The following is a 24,172-nucleotide window of genomic DNA, read 5'->3' on the forward strand; positions in this document are numbered from 1 at the left end:
CTAAACTCTTAGCTTAGCCCTGCCTAGGGATACCAGGGACACCTTCACTGTGGGTTCACAGCTAGCTCAGCCCTGCACAGGGACACCTGAGCTGCCTTCTCTGTGGGTTCATAGCTAGCTCAGCCCTGCCTGGGTACATCTGGACTCTCTGCTGCAGGCTAATAGAGCCAGCTTGGTCACTAGTGATCCTTAGCAGAGAAGCCCAGGAGGCCTTAGCTAGCTTCTTCCTTGCAGTCGGAAGACTTGCCTGTCCTCTGAAAGTTGACCTTTTTCTCCACCGTGGCAAGGTAGTCCCGAGAGCAGCTTAGTCGCTCACTCTCCAGTCCACTACATTTGACTTCGGAATGATGTGAAGATAGAAAATAAAAGTAAACCTTATTTCAAAATTCGGCTTGAAATAAAAGAATCAATTTCAATAATTCCTACATGAGTCCAAAGCTGCCATCCAGCTCACATGGTCATTACTGAGTCTGGCCCTTGGTGAGCACGCTTAAGTGGTGGGGGGAAGAAGGGATGGAAGCAAACAGGGAGGGGAGCAGGGGGAGCAGGGCCAGCCGGTTGCTATGGTATCTCTTCTTATTCCCTGGCTGTTACCCCAGGGCTGTGGACCAGAGTCCCCATAGCAATGGCTCTTCAAATAAATTATGGGATTGTATTTTGCTATGTCCAGTGTCTCCTTTCCTCTTGGGACTTTGAGATCACACTGAGGTGTGGAGTCTAGCCCAGACATGCTGCACCATGGCTGCCCTGCAGGTTACACAGTCAGACTACCCTCGGGTTACACAGTCAGACTACCCTCGGGTTACACAGTCAGAACACCCTCGGGTTACACAGTCAGAACACCCTCGGGTTACACAGTCAGACTACCCTCATGTTACACAGTCAGACTACCCTTGGGTTACACAGTCAGACTACCCTCGGGTTACACAGTCAGAACACCCTCAGGTTACACAGTCAGAACACCCTCAGGTTACACAGTCAGACTACCCTCAGGTTACATAGTCAGACTGCCCTCAGGTTACACAGTCAGACTACCCTCGGGTTACACAGTCAGACTACCCTCGGGTTACACAGTCAGAACACCCTCAGGTTACACAGTACAGGAGCCTGGAGACTGGGTAGATCTGGGGATCATCTGCCACCCCTTAAGAGTGAGCAGGGGGAGGCAGCTTTCCACAGACCCGGGTGCACTTCAGGCAGCCCTGGTCCTTCTCACACACAGAGCCTGCCCTGGCTTGCATTTGACTCTGAAAAGCAGTCCTCATTGTGGGCTGCTCAGCTCACAAGCAGTAAACTACGGTGATTAGAATCACATGCACAAGTTCACAGGGCAATGACACTACGCTGTAAAAATGAAAAACAAATGAAACGTTCAAGGCCCCCGTGGTCACACTACCCAGTTGTAACTCATTCTCAACACTCACGCACTACATCCATTTAGGCAAATAATTGGCTGGTCCAGCCTCGATTTCCCTCTTGATAAAGTTTATGGGGTTAGACAAAGTGATGCATAGGATTCCTCCAACAGAGCATGATGGAAACAGCCAGGGGTCTCTGTATCACCCATGTTATCAGGAAGTACCCTTAAGACAAGAGCAGAAAAATAGGGGTGCCAAAGTCACTTCCTTCTTCTGGGGATGCAAACTGGGCTCCCCCGGTGTCCCCCCAGTTTGTGTGCTATTGGTAGCTGCGTCTTTGTAATGCACAGGCAAGTATAAAACACCCTAGCATTCATTATGTATCTTGGGATAATAAACCAATCAGAGGGTGACTGTTGGAGCCAGGCTGGGCATCCAATATGCAGGAGAGGGAGAAACAGGTGGGGGGGGGGCATGCAGCAGTGTAGGAGGAGTTATGGGGTAGGGCAGACTGCAGACACCTAGAAAAGTGTCCCCGAGTGGTTGACCCTAAGCTAAGCCCCACCTGGCATCAGCTCAAAGGACACATGATTACAAATCACAAAACAATGTCTTCCTCCTCACTTTGATAGAAGACCTAAAGCGGTACAGCAGCGTGGGCTCTTAGCAGCGGTCCTGGACAGGCCTCGCAGGTCAGCCAGGACTGACACAGGAAGAAGGAACGGGGCCAGGGTGGGCAGAGCAGGGAATCACACTGAGTGAGGACACCTCAAAGCCCATCTCAGCCGAGTGCAATCAGCAGTCCCAGCTCCTAACAAGGCCCCTTACCTCCTCTTGCCCAGCTCAGCGCGTGGCTCGGCCCTCGACCCCTACTCTCCGTGCAACAGCAACTGTGAGTGCCAAACGGATTCCTTCACCCCAGTGTGTGGGGCCGACGGCATCACCTACCTGTCAGCCTGCTTTGCTGGCTGCAATAGCACGGTAAGTGAAACCTTGGGCTGCAGGGGAGAGGGTAGGGTTCAGGCAGCCACAGCTGCTCACCGGCTAGAGTCCAGGCTTGTCCCTTTTCACTCTCTTGCCGCTGTTCTTTGCCTCCGGGAGGGTGACGACAGGACAGGGCAGTTGCTGGGACCTTTGCTAAGTCAAATGTGCTTGTGAGACACTTCCCGGAGCGGCTGAAAGTAAAAATCAAAGGGAGACACGTGTGTGTGTGTGTGTGTGTGTGTGTGTGTGTGTGTGTGTGTGTGTGTGTGTGTGTATGTGTGTATATGTATGTATGTGTGTATGTGTGTATGTATGTATATATATATGTGTGTGTATGTATATATGTGTGTATGTATGTATGTATGTATGTATATGATGTGTATGTATGTATATATGTATAGCTAGAAAGGGGACTGTGGCACAAGGTACTCAAGAAAAGGTGGCCGGGAATAAAGCTGTGTGTGGTGATGAGCTGCCCACCACAGAATTAAGTAGACATGGGGAAGATGTGAGACCCTGAGGCTCACCGGAGCTCAGCCTCATTTACCCCTGCCCTGTTCCCGTTGCCTCTGTCTTCCCAGATAAATGCCCCAAACCACTTTTCTCTTCCCACCACGGTTTTTCTTTTTCTCCCCCCCCCCACATGAATTTGTTATTTAGCCAGCAGCCAGCCTGCCATGGCCTGCATTCTGTTTGGACGCCTGGTGCCAAGTGACCCGCTGCAGGGTTCTGTGGCTCCCGCCTCCCGGCGCCTCTTCCACCTGTCCTTTGTCAGGGCGGGTGCGGCCACTGCTCCAGCGCAGGCTGTCCCACTTCTCATTTGGACCTGTGTGTCACCCAGCTAGTCTCCAGGGCTGCCCGCTTCTAACGCCGTGCACGCTATAGCCACTTCAGACGATCCTTCCCCGTGCTGCCCTGTAGGGCCCTGAGCCTGGTTCATGTGCATCGTCAACTCATGTCTCCAGATGTCTCCTTTCCCTTCCTGGCCATGCACCCCCTCCCCCGGCGTGTGCCCCCCCCCCCGCGTGCCCCCCCCTGTGGGGGTTAAAACTCCCTTTCATGAGGGTCACCTAAGACCATTGGAAAACACAGATGTTTACATTACAATTCATAATAGCACCCAGTTAAGAAGTAGCAACAAAAGTAATGTTATGGTTGGGGGTCACCACAACATGAGGACCTGTATCAAAGGGTCACAGTATCAGGAAGGTAGAGAACCACTGCCTCTAGGTGACTGTTCAGCTTCCTCTCGCTCCAATTGGACAGCTCCTATTCACCCCTCAATACCCTATTCCAATGCCTGCTACTCTGAAACGATTTCTTGTTTCTCCCTTTGGAGTTCCTGCCTTTGAGTCCCCAGACTCCTGTTCGTTCCTGGATGCATTTGTCCCTTTTGCCATATCAATCTGCTAAAAGTGTCTGTCTTTGATCTTTGGGTTTCTTGCATTAGGGACCCTGTTACCCCAGAAGTACTTCACAGTTTCTCAGACAATGTGCAGATGGAACCGGAAAGGCCCATGCCGGGGGCTGCTTTCAGGGAACTAATCAGAGTCATTTCTTTCCTCCTTGCCTGCCTCCTGCATCCTAAAGAGTAGCAGTTCCCTGAAAGGAAGAAAAAAATGAATCATTTGTTTTCATTTTCAAAGATTTCATTCTTGCATGCTTTTAAGATTCAGATTCCTGGCCAGTTATTAACATTTTCTATAAAGAAAATAAATCACTGCCGATTGGGGGCTGGGAGGACCCAGTTTTATAAACCACATGATGAAGCAATTTCTTTATGCGAGTAGAAGTAAATATTAAAAGGGGGTTGGGACCTGGAGAGTGATTCACATAAAAACACAAGCTATTATTTCTCATGAGAACAACTTCATTGACATTTTAATATCCAGAGAGTTCTACTAACAGCCTCAGCCACTGTCCTGTGATGTACCCTTAAGTGAGTCTGCATAGCCTTGTCCTAAGACCCAACAGGCCTTTTATTCTAGGAGCACACTGACCTAAACCTAAAGACTCTACGATTGCCTCTGATCTTGCATGCTTAGGGGTTTTGTTGAATAACGGCCTGCTCAAGCCATGTGTTCACTTGTGGCTGCTGAAACTGAACAGCTGTGGAAGCCATTCCAGGACAGCAGGCTGAGTTCAGGACTTAACACTCATTCCCTGGACACCTGCTCTCCACTCTGCAACTTGGAGCCTCACCATACCTACCAGAATGGCCATGGGGTCCCTTGACCACTGAGGCAGGCCTCTGGGTGCCCTGACTTTGGAGACTGAGTCCTGTTCATCTTGCATTGGGTCATTGTAGTAGTTGAGCCTTTAAAACAGCCCGCTGCAGAGCTTGCAGGAGCTGCAGGCTGAGAGCCTGGTTCAGGCCAGATGACGGGTCTCCCCTGCTTTTTTCACTTGTAGCTGTGACGACATAGCCTCTGGTCAAGAGGATTCTCAGGGCGACATCCAAAAATGAGCAAAAGGCAATTTGAGTCTTTAAAATCTCTGTGAAGAAACGCCAACGGTTTTTATTCCTGCTGTGGGATTCTGCTCTCCCTCGCCCCTCCCCCTCCTCTTTTAGCTTTTTACCTTCTGGGCTCCAGGTAGTCATTACAACTCTTCCCCAGTGAAGGAGCCCCCCCTCGCCTCTTCCGTTTTCCATGGCTTCTTTCCCTGTCTCTGGAGAGCAGGCTATCTCAGTGTGGGCTCAGCCCTTCCCTGTCAGTTTCCTGGACCCTTCCGCCCTGTCTGTATCTCTGTCTGAAGGAATGACCATGTAGGGCTGTGTATGACCATTCCATACAAACCTGTGTTAGCTCACCAGGATCATACAGTGGGATGCTTGGAATTCTGGGACCCTCTGCACCAAACCCAGAGTTTTTCTCTGTACCCTGCCTCTCATTTTTAGGATGCCGACCTTTTTTTTTTCTACACAAAACAACATCTTCATGCACACTGCTCACACTCAGTACATTTAGCTTTCATGTCTGCCCTGACGCCTCTCCAACTTCAGCCTCTTCTCTTCCTGTCTCCTAACTAGCCACTTGTAAGTGAAACTCTACTCGCATCCAAGTTCTCCTTTGCCCCTGGACCTTTGTACATGCCATTGCTAATATACAGAAGAGTCTCCCCTGTATGTGGACCCTGTCTTGCCTGCCCACTGGGGCCCAACTTTCTTTGTCCTTTCCCTGCTCCTACAGAGCAGCCTCCTACCTCAGCACTATTTCAAGACCATGTGTGTACCCGTCCAAATTCCACCACACTTATTCTCACCTACAAGTTTACAGCTCATCTGTACCAATGACTCTTTTACTTCAGTCCCTCAGTCCCTCACCAGGTTTCAGGGGAGGGGTTATGCCCCCGACAACCTTTGCCAGATAGAGCTCTGGATAAATGCCCAGACTCCCCAAATGTCCCTGGGTGTTCCCACGCAACCTAAAACAGGTGACTCCAGTGGGCAGTAGGGAACACTCTTGGGCAGCAGCCAGCAAGCAGGTAGACAGGATAGTTCCAATTTCAAGGTACATCCTTATCCTTATTCAGGTATTACCAGATATATATGTGTCACACACACACACACACACACACACACACACACACACACACACACACACACACTATCAGGACCCATGAAAAGTCTACCCCAGACCTGTGTTAGATGCAAACAATGCAAACAAGACAGCCAATCAGATCATTGAGATGCTAATGAAACCCTGTCAGCATCCGCTGTTCCCTATCTTTACTTTTTTTATGGTCTTAGTTGGGGTTTTTTTGTTGGTTTTTGAACTTCTTTTATCTCTCAAGCGATAACAGTGGGTTTCTAGCCTGCATTTGCTGTTCCGTTTCTAAATCTTGTCATTGCTTGTGGTGAGGAGGGATGACAAAGAGACGGAATTAATTTTATCAGCCTCCTTTGGTGTGAATATATTGTGCAGGCTGTTTGCATACCTTTCACTTTCAAAAGTAATTATTCAAGCAGAAAGCATGTCTGTATGCCGGAAGTTACACCTGTCCAATGGCCTGAATAATTGACTCGAGGGAAAAACAGCTTTTATTAGCCACCAATAGGTTAAAAGTCAATATAAGCCATGCACAGCAGTTTGTAGGGTATAAATGACAGATGGCTGATCTACCCCCATCCGGGTCACAGAATGTTTAATGAGTGCTGCTCAAACAAAGCACAAAATGGGTTCTGGGAAAGGAGAAAGATCCCACCACGGGCCGTGCTGGGGACTGGCGATGCCACCTTACAGGCCTCACAGTGCAGTCACATCTTAGCGTCCCTGGGGACTTTTACAACATAGGGTCTGAGCCCCGCCCCTCTTCTTATTTTTGGCATGTGATTTTTAAGCCTCTCAGGTGTTCTTAGTATGTGACCAGGTTTGGAAACCACTGTTGTAATAGACAGTTTCTCCACCTTAGCCTTGATGGTATTTTGAGGTAGACAGTCCTTTCTCCCAACTTTATGAGACCACCATCTATGTCCTTAGACGTGGCCAAGTGTCCCCTGAGGACAGTACAGCCCTAGAAGAGGTGAGGCATGTGCTGAGGTCTCCAGAAGAGGAAGACAGAGCTGTTGCACTCTTCCTCGCGTGCCCGCTGGAATGTCGGAATTGCCTGTCGTCATTGGCAGCCCATGCAGCTGTTGCATGCTGATTAGGCTTGCACACCCCAAGGATCCATTTCTGGTGGCCTAGGCAAGATTACCCTGAGCATTTGACTTGGTGGCTTTTATATGTGGATCTAGATTTGAGCCTCTGTGAGAAAGCTGGAAGCTAGCCAGTGGTGTTCTGCAGTCATGTAGGGTAGCAGGTAGCTGCAGCTAAGACCTAACTTGACCTCCGTTGTTCTCATTGTCGTCACTGTCCTCACCAACAGCCAACCTCATGCCTCAGCCACTTTTTCTTCTGTGTATATTTCCCTGTCTGATCAAAGACTTGAGTTTTTAGGAAAGCCTCTCCTATAGCATGGTTCAGAGCCCCAACACTGATTTAACAATCTGTGCTCGTGCCAGGAATGGCATGTCATAAGTACCTTGGAAACCTCGAACAAAGTCCTGCTAGAGTTTTACCAGCTGGGACACCGTCTACATCTCAGACCCTGTGTTAGGTATCACAGATGCAGAGGTGAATTGGGTCCAGTGCCATAAAATACACTATGGTCTTTTCTAGAAGCTTGTACAAGAAAGTAACAAAAAAGCAATACTCAGTCCAACTTTACAGTTCTGTTAAGTGAAAGAACACATCAGAAAACAATAGATCATGAAAGAAGAATCCTCCAGTAAAGAAATGGAAATATGCCGGGCGGTGGTGGTGCACGCCTTTAATCCCAGCACTCGGGAGGCAGAGGTAGGCGGATCTCTGTGAGTTCAAGGCTGGGCTGGACCGATAGCCTCCAAAACAATACAGAGAAACCCTGTCTCGCAAAAACCAAAAAAAAAAAAAAAAAAAAAGAAAGAAAGAAAGAAAGAAAGAAAGAAAGAAATGGAAATATATATATATATATATGGCATTTTTTTTGTCTAATTGCTTTTTTGGTTGTTTGCTCTGATTCTCCTTTTTTTGTGTTTTTGTGGGGTAGGTTGTTTGAAAGAAAGAGAAAAAGAACATAAAGTTGGGTGGACAGACAGTCAAGGAGCTTCTGGGAGGAGTTAGGGGGAAACATCATCAAAATATTAAAATTTTAACAAATATAAATGTAAGTAAATAAAAGTTAATCCTAATCATATATAAATAACAACAATTAATGAGAAAAGAGGCCATAAATTTGAAAGAGAGAAAGGGGAGGGGTTATGAGAGGGTTTAGAGGGAGGAAAGAGAGGGGGGATGATATAATTGCATTATAATCTCACAAAAGAAATCATCTTAAAATAAAAGATTGAGGAACTAGGGAGGTTGTTGAGTCAGTAATGTCCTTGTCATGCAAGCATGAGAATCTGGGTTCGATATCCCAGGACCCATGTACACAACAGAGCGTGGCAGGGTATGCCTCCGGTCACGGTGCTAGGCAAATGAGGACAGAGACAGGAGGATCCCCAAGGAACCACATTGGTAAGCTTACACATTCAGTGAGAGACCCTGTCTCAAAACCATAAATAAAACTGAGAGTGACTGAGGAAGACAGTCCATGTTGACCTATGCATGCACATACATGTGTACATGTAAACACAAAGAAAAAGATGGATGCCTATACAAGCCATTGATTATATCCATAGATGACTACCTCTCATTGGGAATTCAGAAATTGTTTTTGTTAATTTCTTTCAGATTTTCTGCATATTTTGGAATTATCCCAAATGATCATGTACTGCTTTTCTAATAAGGAAAATCTTTATTTTTAAACTCCAATGTTAAAAGGAGGTTAGACAGAAACATGTTTAAATGTAAGGAAGTGGTTAGATAGATCATTTAGTGGCCTTGTGATGTTATGTCCCCTAAGATAGAAATTTGTCCTGAGGGAGACTGCCTAGAAAGAGAGAGGCATTTATCAAGGGCAGGCCTTTGTCCTGTGGGTGAGCAGGCATTTGCCTGGTGGGCAAGCCTTGAAGGACATCCTTGCATAAGTGTCCTGGGGGTATGGATCAGTGAGAAGGTGCTTGCCTAGCTTGCACAAGGGTTGGGTGCTACATAATAGTAATATAGTAATAAGTGTGTTTAGATGTTTGAACCGGTATGGCAGAATTTGACATCTGGAGAGAGAGCACAGGAAAGGGAGTTACAGGGTCTGGGGTTCCTGGAACCTACAGTCACACCCTCGCCTTTCATTGCTGTCATCCGGGTCCCGCATGTGGTCACAGATGCAGAGTGGACCTCCCTGCTCTCCAAAGAGCAGCCCCTTGGCTGCCCTCAGCAGGAGGGAAGTCAGCTCTGTTGAGACAGACCACCCACCCCTGGTGCTATATGCAAGGTTGTAGGTAGACAGGGTCTTGCCTTCTCCTTGGCTTCTTTCCTCCTGACCATTATCTTTCATCTGGTGATCTTGCAGGGAAAGGAGGGGGCCTATCTTTCTTCCTGCATTGTTTTCAGGAGCTGGTAGGAGGTCACTGGGGTTCTTCATAATGAGGAATGAGGTCTGTGCCTAGAAGTACCAGCTCAGGTTTTGTCCCTGGGATCCTAATAATGAAGAGGCGATGGATGGGTGACATGGCCCAGGGTAGACAGAGTCATTTCTCTGAGAATGACAGCATCTCATTATGCCTCGATTCCTTCATGATTCACCGAAGCTCTCCACACAGCCCTCTGCTGTTTATTACTGCTTTTTTACAGCTGACACTATGCCACCTCATTATTACTTAGAATAGAAACAATTAGTACATTAATATTGAAGGATGAAGGTCTCCCAGGCAGAATCAGGAGGAAGCCTGGCTTGTCTTGACAATCAGACTGGAAAAATCCCTCCTGGACCGCAAATTAGGGAACAGTCGCCACTTCTTGTACCTTAGTGCTTCCAGAGTCGCAAGGCTAGCCTCGTGCCTCTCAAGTCTTAACAGCAAGGCTTTGCCACCAAAGGCATCACCCCTCCCATACCACACACTTACAAATAATCCATCACCCTAGGAATCCATTTCTTCTGTTCCATTCATAAGAACTGACCCATCAGTACTGAGTGATGGGAGGAACAAAACAGAAGCAACTTCATTTGCCAAGATTTGTAAAGCATGCCGACGAGTGTCTTGTTCTTGTAGGATGAGCTGTCAAAATAGTGTGTTTGCCTTTTCCTTCATCAGCTAAAAAAAAACCACATCCAAGACCTAGGGAATAAGTGGTTTGCATTTATGGTCTCCAGCTTTTATTGTGATTATTTGTTCCTGCCTCTTGCACGGGGTAGAAACATCTCTCATTTGAAATCAGTGGTATGTGAGATCAAGGCACAACTTGCAGACGGGGCTTCTGCACATTCATTGGTGTCTTCTATTATTTTAATGCTATGGAGTTTTTAATTTTGAAAATAGATAATACATTTATAAGTTTTTAAACCGTCACGTAAAAAGACAGATCATGAGAATTCTTCCCTCATCCTTTGTGTTCTCTTCACTCACTTCTCAGCCTGACAATAGACCATGCCCGTCACAGGCACAGGCATACTGTTGAGTGTTCCTTATCTGAAATCCCTTTGTGGTAATTTAGGATTGAGGGCTCTTACAGGTTTTATAGTCTTTACATGTATATCATGAGATGTTAATAAAGTTTGATGGGTTGGGGAGATGGCACAGTGGAGAGGAGCATGGGCCATGTAAGGATCAACACCTAATTTAATGCCCCGAACTCAAATCAGCACAGCCAAGCATGGCACATGCCTGCAACCTCTGTAACCCCTAGTGCCAGCATAGGCAGAGACAGCTGAACCTACAGTGTTCACTGGCCTGCCGGGCTAGCAAAAGCAACAGGGTTTAGCCGTAGTGAGAGACTGTATCTGAAGGTGTTCAGGCTGAGAGTGATGGAGTGGGAAACTTGGTGTTCTCTTCTGATTTCTGTATGCACGTGCATGGATACATGGATACATGCACTCATGTACACAGTTATGTCACACACACACACACAGAGAGAGAGAGAGAGAGAGAGAGAGAGAGAGAGAGAGAGAGAGAGAGAGAGAGAGATACAGCTACGGAGGGCTAAGAGGGCTTAGAGATGCTGAATTTACTGCATTTGGGTTGCAGCTAGTCCCATGAAGCCAAGTGAATGGCATAACTCAGGGAGTCATGTCAGTGCTCAAAACACTTTGATTTGGGTATTCTGTATTTCATATCTTCATATGTTCTTACAGATTTTCAATGTGCCTAGAGGTTCCCACTTTGCTCCTGTGTTCTAGATTTATAGCTAAGGGTTTATGTTGGGCCTCTTTACTTCATACCAAAAGAATACTTTTTTTTACAGCTGTACAGTCTTCTATCATGTTGACCTGATAGAGTCTATGAAACAAGAAACAGTTAACTATTTAGACAGCCATCAACTCTTGTAAGCCACCATCAGTTTGTGTTATTCATCTGTCACTTTGGGCCTGGGCAAGCCTATTTCATGGACAAGTTCTTATGAAATTTGCAAGCCGGCTCTCTGCTGCCATCTTGTTCAACAAGCTTGTTGGTACTGCTCTGTGAGCATGGTGGCCTTGGTGAAGGAGGCAGGGCATTTTGATGACAGGAAAGCTAGGTTCTGATCAGGATTTGATCAGGGAAACAGTCTATACAGTGGAAGGACAAGGGCTGGATAGAGAAACTGGAGCCATTTGAGCACAACAGATGAAGGCCCTAGAAAGAGTGAGATGACAGGTAAATGAACTAGCTCCATGGAGAGTTAGAACTGATTGCAAAACCCAAGAAACTATATCCGTAAATCATATCCCCGAGCTTGCTCTGCTGCAGGGCGACCAGAGAGGAGGACCTAGAGAGAGACCCGAGGAATTGGGTCACAAGGAGTAGTAGCATGGAGGTGCTGTTGGTCAGCAGGGTAGCCCAGTGGGTGCCCAGGAGTAGTGCCAGGGAGAGCCTGTGTCTCTGGCCCCTTTACTACTTGTGTCCAGCTCTACTTCCAATCAGTGACCTTCTGAGGGCCACTACTAGTTCACAGGGGAGGGGAAGTGATTGTCACTGCCCTTTGTGGTCCCTAGCTGGAATAGATGCCTTCTAACAAGGGACATGCAGAAACAAGAGGGGTATTCATAGCACATGCCGCGGGTTACATGGGGGTTACCCAGGGAAATGAGTGACTCACACGGACGCAGCTTTCAATCCAGACTTAGGATACAGGAAAGCTGGTGATGGGGAAGTGACCAGGAAAAGTGTACCCAGCAAAGGATTTGTTCTTTGGATCCACTTGGCACATTCTACATTACCTCATCTTCCTAGTACAGAAAGGAGACACTGCTACAGATGGAAATTTCTGAGCCCTGGCTACTCAGGAGACCGAGGCCAGAGGATCATTTGAGTCCAGGAATCTGAAGCCAGTCTGAGCAATGAAGCAAGCCTTCATGTCTCATTAAGTATAAATACAATATTTCCTTTATACAACGGGACCTTAGACACATAATTTCCATACCCGTGGCTTCGGTGAACTGCAGATAATCAGGGAGAATTGTGTCTGCACCCAACTTAAACAGAATTTGTTATGTCATATTCCCCAAGCAATGCATCCACAGCGTCACATTGTATTAGATATAAAATCATCTAGACATGGTTTTATGCATACAGAAGTAGGTGTATAGGACATATACTATTTTTTTAATCTGGGACTCGGGCATCTGTAGAGTCTGATATTTGTGGTATCTTGGAACCCAGTATTCTTGGGTCTGCAGGAACCACTGACTGTAAATTTCTGTTTAAAAACTGGTGGCTTCTGTGTTGTCCCATCTTCTATTTTGTAAATATCTTCAAATGTACAGCTCAGAATAGTCTTTGTGCGAAAGAGGCCTATTCTGGGATAGCGTATTCTGATCTGTGACTCCTGGCTTCCACGCCATGCTGCGCTTTCCTGCGTAGCTCCAGCCCATGCCAAAGAGGGACCTCTGAACAGCTCCCGGCCTTCAAACGGCAAGTGTGTCAAGCAGGCAGCCCAGATTCAGCTTGATAGCTCAACGTGCTTGTGTGCCTGGGAGGGGCATACCATGGATCCAAGGGAGTAGGGATGAAGTGGAGGAAAACCATGAACAGACAGGAAAACATAGCCATGAGTTGTCCCTGCGTGTTAGCATGGGAACAGAGAGACAATGCCAAGGAAGATGGACACGGTATTGCCAGAAAAAGCAAAGGGGAACCCAAAGACTGGAGGCCTGGGAGACAGGGAGCAGGCATAGCCGCCCTGAGAGGAGAACGTGGATGCCAATGGCGAACGTCATGAGATCTGATGTCTACCAGTGGAGACAGAAGCCGGTCAGAATGAGATGAGAACAGGGCCCGTGAGGTGTGAGCAGTAAGTGTCAGCGGCTGGAGAGGTTTGCCTGTGACCCCCCGGTGACCATACCCATACACTCTTCCCTTGGTAAAGGATGGGATGACGTGGTGAACTTCAGCTGGGGAAAAATCCTGCTTCCTAGTAAAGGCAGAGGCCAAGCTGTCTGCCTGTGTATTCTGAAGTCGGTGTCTAGATCTCATCCAATGCCAGGCAACGTGATGCAAGGAAATGCTCAGAAAAGTGTATGGAACACACAGTCTTGTCCCAGGATGCTACTGGCTGACAGTCCCCATATACTCTGTGGGGCATCATTAGGTCAGGGCTCAGAGGGTCCACGGTGGGGACTGGGGATCTGCTCAGCTGGAGGAGGGCTGGTAAAGGTGTGTGGTGTCTATGTTAGATACGGTTCAGCCAGGTAAAGTCACTCCGGATAAGACAAGGAGTAGAGAGTGTCAGGCCTTAACACCCATGTATGTAGCCCTGGGGACACCATTTAGAAAATGTATAGCTAGCAGGTCCCATCTGCCCCACATAGCCATGCAGGGTAGCCCTAGTGAGGGTAAACTTAGAGAGTTGGGACACCTCTGAAGCTATCTCATATCGGACAAGATCCCCCATATCTGTAAAATATCCTGTGGCGAAGAAGCAGGACAGAAGAGGAGAATCAGAGGCTTGCTTTGCCTGAATCCTCAGGAGTGTTCACCTGCTGGGCATGCGCTCAGAAAGCCAATCAGCTCTGCAAAGGAAGCAATGAATCATTTATGATTGTTTTCGCTTTGTATTCATTAAAGGCCTCTGCACTATTATTATCGAACCTTAATTGGCTTGGCACTCTGAACAGCCTCCTCCAGCCCCTGCTCCTCCCTCGGCGATCAGAAATTCCTGGAGCGAGCTAGCAAGCTTGCAGGAGAGTACCAGAGCAAACCTTGCTTGGGAACAGGGGCTGCGGATCCAGAAGATCACATGGAACTTGGTCGCTTTTCTTTCTCCTCTCTGATCATATATTAATAAATGTATCCCATCAGGCTCTTGCTCTACTCCCTGTGAGCCACTGTCATCTGCCTAGAATCTCTTAGCTCCCTCTGCTTCCCCAGCCACTGGGCAAGTGCTCCATCAGCTTCCTCCCATCAGAATCTCCCAGGCACAATGGTTCCATGCATGACAGCGTGCATTCTTTGTTCTGAGTGCCATGCCAGGCACTGAACCAGCAACAATATGTGGGCTACCTGATTTACTTCTTTTAATACACTTCGGTGTAATTATAACTGCATAAAGGGAAGACAAATTGGCAAGTAATTACGATGTTAATTTGGCAATGTTTTATCATATTGTAGAAGCACAATTTCCTCTCTAATTGTATTGGGGGGACACATTTATCTACAGTGAAGCTTATTGAAGGTTTCTGAAGAGTGGAAATGAAATACGCAGGAGACAGGGAAACCAGCTCTCCTCCCCATAAATATTACTTTATTTGCATGTGTTTTTGCAGCCTCCTTAAAAAGCTAACTCGTTTATTCAGGCCCAATTAATGGAATGCCATAGAATGTATAATTAGGCTGTGACAGCTTAGCTGATGGATTGCCTCGGGTGTGGAAACCAGAGACACCCCCAGTTTAAATGGTGAACCTTTCTTTCAGAACCTCACAGGCTGTGCATGCCTCACCACCGTCCCCCTGGAGAACGCCACCGTGGTTCCAGGAAAATGTCCCAGTCCTGGGTGCCAAGAAGCCTTCCTAACCTTCCTCTGTGTGATGTGTGTGTGCAGCTTGATCGGGGCCATGGCCCAAACCCCCTCTGTCATCATCCTCATCAGGTAAGCTGCCCACTGAGCCCCGAGTATTGAGAGCCAGCCTGGCCTGTGTCCTTCCACCTGGCACACGTCTGCAAGGCTCCCTTGTCAGGGCCATGGGAGTCCTGCCAGCGGGGTGAGAAGGGGCCAGGAACGCAGCCGCTCTAGGCGAAGAGGAACCAGTTAGGAGCCGTCCACAGTTAGGACCTCACTGCAGAACAGGGCAGCGGTAGAAGGCCACTTTCACAGCCTCCCAGGAATAACCTGCGAGTTAGAGGCACGCCTCATTAGACGCATAAGGAAGGCAGTTCAAGGCAAAAATGAAAAGCATTCTACGCTGATCTTGTCAGGAGGCATTGCTGGTGATGTCAAATGAGAGTCAGGGGCTGGGGAGCTGTCTCAGTTGGCATCTGCCTCACAAGCATGGGTCTGAGCTCATTCCCTAGAGCCCCGATAAAACCTGCATGTAGCAGAGCTTGCTCAGAACCACCGTGATGGTGACATGACAGCTAGAAACTGGGCGAATCCCTGGGAGCTTGCGGGACAGTTAGTCTAGCCTACTCAGGGACATTTTAAGTCAGTGAGAGACCATGTCTTAAAACTAAAGATGGGAGGAGGCGCCCATGGAACAACATTCAAGCCTGTCCTCTGATCTCCACACACATGTACATACACACGCAGGTGGACAGACACACATACACACACACATACACACACACTGAAAGAGAGAGAGATTCAAAATTAGCATTAGACTAGCCAAATCCTTGTCTCAACCTTGTCCTTCTGTCAATCAGCCATATTCCTTAGACACAACATGGTCCCCTAGACTTGTTTCTGAATCTATTATAGAGATAGCAGCACTTGTCCTGCCTGCTTGCTGCCCTGATCTGGACCCTTCCAGGTCTTGTGCACAAACCACTTTAGAGACATGAGAGGTTAACCATACCAAGAGATCCGCCTCCTGTGATTGCTCTTATATGAGGAAGTGGTTGCAGTGAGACACCCAGAATTCTGTAGCCCCCTGTCTTTGGGAAGCACCAAGTGCCTCTGAGGTAAATCCATGAGCAATACCCCGAGCAAGTTTCATCATTCACAAGACTATTGCAATCTTGATTTGAATGAGGTAACTAGAACATGGACCCATACCCTAGTATCCATCTGAGCCAGAAGAAAGAACATATCCCACAGAAAGGCTCACCTCATTACATGTATAAGCAAGGCCGTTCAAGACCAAGGCCTGGGATGGAAATGGGGTTCTGGGGACCACTTTGATTCCTTGCACAGTACCAGCTGCTTCCCCCAGCTCCCTTGAGCCCTCCCTACCACGTTTTCTGGTCTTTGCTGGCAACCGTCCTTAATGTAGATTTATAGAAAGGACTCGTGTTACCCAGATGGTCATTAGCAATGCCTTATGAAGGTGCAGAGGCATTAAGGGTACAAGATCACATTGCCATGTCATGTGAAGGAAGTTCGACAGATTACATACACAGTGCTTTGGAAGGCTGTGGTCAAACAAGCCCAACCATTCTTTGCTAGTGGCATCGAAAAGCCTATCATTCCATTCAGAACTGCAATGTGCAAGTGTAAGTCAAGATCTGTAAAAATATTCAGGCCCTTACAGTAACCTTACCCCCATTCCTGGCCATTTATCTCAAGAAAATACCTCTCTATAAAAAAAAAGAAAGAAAGAAAAGCTCAATACAGTTTTTTTTTTATTACAATGTTAATGGCAGAAACACCTGAATTGAAGTAGCGAGTTAAATTATGGAACTGCAGTTCAAGGAATAATGAGAAATCTTGAGAATGTGAGAAGTGTTTATGAAATGAGCCATTGAATTTAAAACTATACGTGGAAGGCGATTATATATAATATGCATATGAACAAAACCCATCAGGTTTTCACGTGTGGGCTTATGGTGTCTGTATTATGAGCAGTTTATTTTTCATTAGAATTTCTCCTGAAACTGTACTGCAGTATTCACACACAGAAGGCACCAGAAGTGGGAAGAGGGGCCTTTGCCACCATTAGTAAGTAGTGGCTGGTCTTCTTCTCTCCCTCCCCATGGGTTCCCACAAGGGCTAGGCCTCTAGATTCTAGGTGGTAAAATTTTGACTATGGAAATTTTAGCTGTTTCTAAGCCTCAGATTGACAAACAGGTCTTGCAGTGTTTCAGGAAATACTGGGTTCTCTTTAAGTGGATCAAGAGCCAATGGTCGCAATGACCTGTGCTGACAACACATATCTATGAACCCCTTGTTAGCTATAGGCACATGTTCGCGTTCATATTGAGAAGGAACCGCAATGCATCAGCCCATCCCTCTCCTCATCCAGCTTGCCACCACAGAAACTCTAGGCAGGAATAAGGATACCCCATGAAGGCTGACCACGGCAGATAATTACCATCCCTTTCCCCGGCTCTAATCGGTGGTCTCATTTTTATCTCTTTCTCTGGTCTAATCGGTGGTCTCATTTTTACGCTGGCCAGAGGTTGTCCATAGGGACAGTGTAGGAAGTGGGACTGGGGAGGGGGCTCACTTGGTAAAGTGATGACTTCAAAGCATGAAAACCCCCGTTCAGTTCCTAGAACCAATGTAAAGATGCCAAGCATGGTGAGGCATACTTGTAATCCTAACCATGGGGAAGTGGAGACAGCAGGATCCCTGAGGTTCACTAGGCAGCCAGCCGAGCCTGTTTGATGCATTTCCAGCATGTGATAGACTTTGCCTCTAAGGAAATGGACAGCATTTGTAAGGATGACACCTGAAGTTGTATTCTGGCCTCTACACACACACACACACACACACACACACACACACACACACACACACACACACACACACACACACACTTAGAAAAAAAATGTTGAGAAGCAAGCAGAAAAGCCGATGGTCATTTGGCAAATGTTAAGGCACATCTCTGGGCTCTTATTTTAAATTACTATGTTTGCACCCATGTAAATATTCCCCTTTCACCCATGAAGAAACTGACCCAGTGAGTGATTACACAGTATTCTCAAGGTCTCCTGACCAGAAAGTTAATGATGCTAAGTCTGCATCCCTTGTCTTCTCCGTATCTTTCAATAGCATCTTGCCTGAGCTCTCCATTTCTTCATAACTAAGGTCTGTGATTCTTATGGGACCCAGTTTCTCCACAGGATATGAAGAAAGATCTTAGCACCTTCCTCACTTTGTTCCCAGGGACATGCTAGCTGAAAGGAAATCACATTTCAAGTGATAAATAGCCTAGCTCATTACACCAGCATGTTTTCTTGATAAGGAGATCTGCCTGTGTTTATGGGACTTTCAAGTTAAACCTTCAAATAAAGGTGCCAAAACTGTAGCCATGGAGCGGGAGCAACCCGAGGGACTTGGATTTTGTAATGTGTGTCTTCCAAAGGGCTTTCGCTCTGCCCAGAGATGGGCTCTCGTGTCCTGGAACTGGGATCTGGCTTTGTCAGGCAGAGTTCTGAGCCCATCACTCAGTGGAAGTCAGGGCATGGTGCACTGGGGTCACTCACCTGTGCCACACTCTCTATAATTAAAAGGTGGTGAGCATGTCCCCAAGACACTACCTTTTTGTTCTACTGGAAATCTTAGAATCTGGCAATTGGTGAGGACCAATTTCAGTACATCGATGCCAAATCTTCTTCGTGTCCGAAGATGGTGAAGAGACAAAGGATCTCTCTTAGACTTTTTTGTTTTTCTTTTTGCTAAGAACACTAAATCCATTCATACAGGCCCCACTATCACTTTAGGGGTTAGGCTTGAATGGAAGAATTTGAGGAAGACAGAGTGTCTGTCTATAATATATATACAACTTCTTTTGGTTTTATGATTACTTTTAACCTGTTATAACAAGAAGGCAGAAACACGCATACCAAGTTTCAACCTAAGTCACAGATAACTGGATGACTGCCAATGGGCTGCTGAGTAAATGACCTTGGGATCATTTAGGAATATTATTCTAGGCCTGGGAACATTGCTCAGTCAGTTAAGTAGCTGTCACATAAGTCGAGGACCTGAGTTTGGATCCCCCTCTCCCACATAAACACCGGGCACAATGGCCCCTGTATAATTCTAATGCTAGGATGGCAGGGATAGGAAAGGCCTTGGAACTTAGAGTCAGTGAAAGACCCTGTCTCAGAAATAAGGTAGAGTGAAGCTGAGGAAGACATCTGACATTGACTTCTGCCCTCCTCCTCTCTCTCCACCCAGTCAATAGACAGGTGTATACCTGTTATGCAAGATATTCCATTAGCAACTCTGTTCCTAGCCTTTATTTTATACAGGACCAGATCCTGTGCCCTCACTGCACTGTGTGGGTCCAGCCACACTGAACTGCCCCAGATTGTGCATTGGCTCAAGAAGGGTAGTCACATACATTCCTCTGTCCCCTAAGGAGACACAATGGTGACACATATAAGAGGTGACATCCCGAATAACCCCAAGCCCATGTGTATATTGTCCAAGCTCTTTCCCTCGGAGTCCTTCACCACAAAACCACGGGCAGAGATTCCCTGGGTGGTAAGTCAAAGACGACATCTGTCCAGTTTGCTGTCCCACTTATACATTCCCTCTGCACAAGCTGGGTGCTAGACACCTGGGTGCTAGATCTAGCTAGGGTTGAGGTCACAAAGGTAACCACAATGCAAGCAGTTCTTAACCTTGAGGGAAGAAGGCAAGCACTGATTAAATCCTATCTGTAAGCTTACGAGGTGTTACCAGGGAGATTGTATGGTCTAAAATCTGCCATCACTCTTAAACCCGTCTCTACTGTTATTCTCACTCTCAAAACATTACAGTCTGGAAAAAAGCATGAGACATCATTTTCAGGGACCTTACATGAGCAACCCACGTCAAGATGATTGAGTCGGCTCAAAGGAAAGGCTGGTGGGTAGTAGAGGGAACCTTTCGTGATTGCAAGGCACTAAAACTCGGTACAACACCTATGTCTCAGCTGGCCCACCTGGGATGCCAATGCAGGAAGATCTGGTGGATTTCCTCCCAAGAATGGCGAGGGTGTTCATTGGTCTGGCCGTTCTTAAGTAATCTGCTGAGCTGGTGTCCCTCATGCACATCCCTTACCCTCCTATGGTTATTCTTCCTTGGAACAAAAGCACACTGCTCTAAGTATAGGCTTTATCTAGTCCTTCTAGCTCAAGTTATTTAAGGGAGAAAAAATACACTTAATTTCTAAACTTATCTTGGCACCACAGTTGCAGTCAATTTTTAGACTTGGGGCAAAAAAAAGTAGAAGAAGAAGAAAACCTATTAGTAATTTTCTAAGGTAGGATCTAATGGACAGCAACAAATAGCTCTGGGCCTGTTAATTAAAATGGAGTGATAAGAATCTTTTTCTCCCCTCCATCTCTTTTTACGTAGGACAGTCAGCCCTGAACTCAAGTCGTATGCGCTGGGAGTACTTTTTCTCCTCCTTCGTTTGTTGGGTACGTATTATCTCTCTTTTCTCCTCCATAATGAATTGGATGTGTTTTTCCAGGTGAGTGAGGATTGATGATATTGTCCCAATTCCTGAGTTGGCCTCTTTTCCTATGATGTTTATTTACTGGTGTCCTACTTTCGTTTCCTGCTGCAGTGATGAAACACCCTGACACAAGCAATTTTAGAGGATAAAGGGGTTTATTTTGCTTACAGTTCCAGATTGCTGTCCGTCATTGCCAGAAGTCAGGGCAGCAGGAACTTGAAGGAGCTTCCCGTTAAGAAGGCCCTGAGCAGCCTGAGCTATGCTTTCTCCATGGGCTGCCTGCTCCCGTAAGAGGTTGCGTCCATAGTTGAGAGTAGAGAGTACATACATGCTCATGTTCAGTTCACACATTTCCCATCTGTGTAATGTCGAGGACCCAAGTTCCATGGAATAGTGACAGTCACAAGGAGTGGCTCTCCCCACTTCAAATAACATGACCAAGACAGTTCACCACAGCCAAGCACATAGGCCAACCTGATCCGGACGACCCTGCGTTGAGACTCTTTTTCCTGGGTCATCTAGGTTTGTCACATCGATAGACTTAGAGTAACCATCACTTTGAATCTGGAAACTTCAAGTTCAGACACCACCATTCTAGACCCCTCCGTTTTCACAGGTGTCATATATTACCAACTCGGGCCCTCATGTCACCCTGAATTTTCATTAGCTAAGGAGAAAAGACGGTGGCACCAAAAAGGAGAATTTTAGCAGTTCAATTTGGTCCTAGTTTGCTTTCTATTGCTGAAATAAGCACCATGGCCAAAAGAAACTTGGGGAAGGGAAGAAAGGGTTTATTCGGCATACATGGATCACAGTCTATCGTTGAGGGAAGCTGAAGGCAGGAACTGAAGCAGGGGCAGTGGGTGAACACTGTTTGTAGTCCTGCTTGGTTTCCTTCCTTATACAATGTGTGGCCGCATGCAAAGGAGCGACACCGTCAACAGTGGTCTCACTGTAGGCCTACTCAAACCAATCATCAGTCAAGAAACTGTCCCACAGACTTGCCTAGAGGTCAGCCCAATAGAACATTGGTCGAAGTCGAGGTTCCCTCTTTCTAGATGACTCTAGCTTGTGTCAAGTTGACAAATATCAAGGATATTCGATGCTATAAGGAAAACAATATATTTATTTACCAGAGAGAGAGAGAGTCGCACAAACCAGGAGTTAGAAGCGTGGCTGGCTTCCAGGAGAAAAGGGAGGTTCCTTTTCCTTTCACTTCCTTTTATATCTACCTGTGTCAGTTTACATGTCCCTGCCCTCATGGGTGGATAGCTTTGTGGGGTCCACTCCTACAGACAAAGACACTTCCCATTATGAAGGCCCTGAGCAGCCTGAGATAGGCTTTTCTCTATGGGCTGCCTGCGTCCACAAGAGGCCACAAACCCATCACCTTGCAGCCTTTCCAGTTTGTAAAAAAAACCATTTTCCATCACCACAAATGTCCAACAGCAGGGAATTAGTTCAGTCAGTGATGGTCTGTAATCCTGGTGGGAGCCACGCCCCCTTTTAAGTTCTTGGGAGAAGACTATTTATAGACTTAGAAAGGACCCATGACATGTGGCCTACTCTCCAGTATATTCAGATGATTATAAAGTATGTATACATACGGAAGAATATTGGGAGTATGAACATCAAAGTGGTACCAGAGAGTTTTAAGTAATAGGATTATATATTTTCTAAATTGAAACTTTCGAATTATCTAGAAATATATATTACATCTATAATGCTGTCAATTTCGACGTAACTGCTACATGCCTAAGGAGTGGGAGGACTCCTCGATAAAGGAAACACATGCCATTAAGTTTCTCCCCCCACAGTCTTTGGTAATAATTGTCCCCATCGTCATCCCCGTTCCCTGTGGAGCAGATGTCAGGACCGTCCACCTGATCAGTGTGTGTGGATGCACTGTGGGGAATAGAAACGGCTTCTTTGTCTTATTTCTGCCTCATGGGAAATAGAGATATGTAGCTGTGGAGATGCCCCAGATGAAAAACATTAATCCATCTTTCAAATTAAAACATGTGGGGGTTCTGGGAAACCATGGCAGCCTGAAAACTCCTACCACCATAGATAGAATGATACTGATCTTTTTCTTGTGTCATTGGAAGTGGAGGCGCATATATCATTGCCCCCTCCCTCAGTGCTCAAGCAGCTCAAGCATGGATGAACATGACATACCAGTAAGTTAGAGATCCTCCTTTTGGGTAGTGGCAGAACCATTCCACAGAGACTTATGCAACACGATGACATTTCCTGAGCACCCAGGCCATACCAAGACAGGCAACCACAACCCTGCCCTTGAGAGTTTCAAGGCTCAAAGGAAAGTGGACATTTACCCTTATCTGTAGAGTTTCTGCATCTCTAAACCATGTTAAGGACTCCCCACATGGTCTAAAGCACTAAGGCTAGGGAAATATCTTGGTCAGTAAAGCACTTGCCTCACAAGAATGAGGACCTGTGTTCAGACCCCCATATAAAAAGCTAGGTGCATGCCAATAATTCTGACAATGGTGACTCAGGAAATAGAGGCTTGTGGATCCCTGGAAACACTAGGCCAGCACCTAGCCCAGCAATTCTCAGCCTGTGGATTATAACCCCTTTGGAGGTTGAACAACCCTTTTCTAGGGGTCACATAATCAGATACCCTACATTACAGATATTTTCATCATGATTCATAACAGTAGCAAAAATAATCCTATGGTTGGGGGGGTCACCACAACAGGAGGAACTGTATTGAAGGGTCATAGCACTAGAAAGGTCGGGAAGCCCTGCTTTAGAATACGTGGAAGAGTTCCAAGCCAGTGAGTGACCCCCATCTCAAACAAAATTGGGGAGGTGTCTGAGGACCAGCACCCAAGAATAGAGAGGGACATACCAACAGGTTAGACAGCCTCCCTTTAGAAAGTAGTAGAACCGCCGGGCGTTGGTGGCGCACGCCTTTAATCCTAGCACTCGGGAGGCAGAGGCAGGCGGATCACTGTGAGTTCCAGACCAGCCTGGTCTACCAAGCGAGTTCCAGGACAGCCTCCAAAGCCACAGAGAAACCCTGTCTCGAAAAACCAACAACAACAAAAAAAAGATAGTAGTAGAACCATTCCATGATAGCTATGCAACAAGCTAATATTTCCTTAGCACCTCTGGTATTCTGAGCTCCCAGGCCAGGGCAAGATGAATATACACATCTTTGCAAAAACAGTATTCTTCATAATAACCTTGATAATTCAAAATTGTAAAAGATTAAGACATTTCTGAAAACTGAAGACCAAACTGAAGACTGAGGTATCATAAGTGATGGATGCACTTGAGATAATCCCTCACTACTCTGAAGCCGACTCAGAATCTGTCTGCCTGCCTCGGGAAGAGCAGGCGCCATCAGGAACCGGGATTTTCCCATTTCTGTGACTGTAAAGCCAGAACAAGAGATAACTTTATCGTTGTGGCCCATTACACACATGCATATGCATAGATATAGCTGAAACAAAAATTTCATGGAAAAAACTTTTGGTATGTATAACACATTCAGGTATTTTCTATTCTACTCCATGCTTTCTGAAAAGTTGGTCATGACCCAGCATATTGATTGTGTTGCCCATTATGGGTCACAAATCAGTTTGGGAAGAACCCCGTGATAAGAGGATATGACACTGTCTCATCTTTTAATTAAAAGTGGCTTAGCAGAAAA

At 46.5% G+C, this 24,172-nt stretch overlaps 1 protein-coding gene across 3 annotated transcripts in view; it reads left to right on the forward strand.

Annotated features, from left to right (window-relative positions):
* Nucleotides 1-24,172, forward strand: part of Slco3a1 (solute carrier organic anion transporter family member 3A1) — a 284,425-nt gene that overhangs the window by 242,374 nt on the left and 17,879 nt on the right. For all 3 annotated transcript variants that reach the window (XM_040730201.1, XM_005084540.4, XM_005084539.4), the window contains 3 exons: nucleotides 2,201-2,339; nucleotides 14,854-15,029; nucleotides 20,388-20,452. In XM_040730201.1, coding sequence (XP_040586135.1) covers nucleotides 2,201-2,339; nucleotides 14,854-15,029; nucleotides 20,388-20,452 — 380 coding nt within the window. The remainder of the gene's footprint in view (nucleotides 1-2,200; nucleotides 2,340-14,853; nucleotides 15,030-20,387; nucleotides 20,453-24,172) is intronic.

Source organism: Mesocricetus auratus, unplaced genomic scaffold, assembly GCF_017639785.1.
Source record: "Mesocricetus auratus isolate SY011 unplaced genomic scaffold, BCM_Maur_2.0 Super-Scaffold_4256, whole genome shotgun sequence".
Lineage (NCBI taxonomy): Eukaryota > Metazoa > Chordata > Mammalia > Rodentia > Cricetidae > Mesocricetus > Mesocricetus auratus.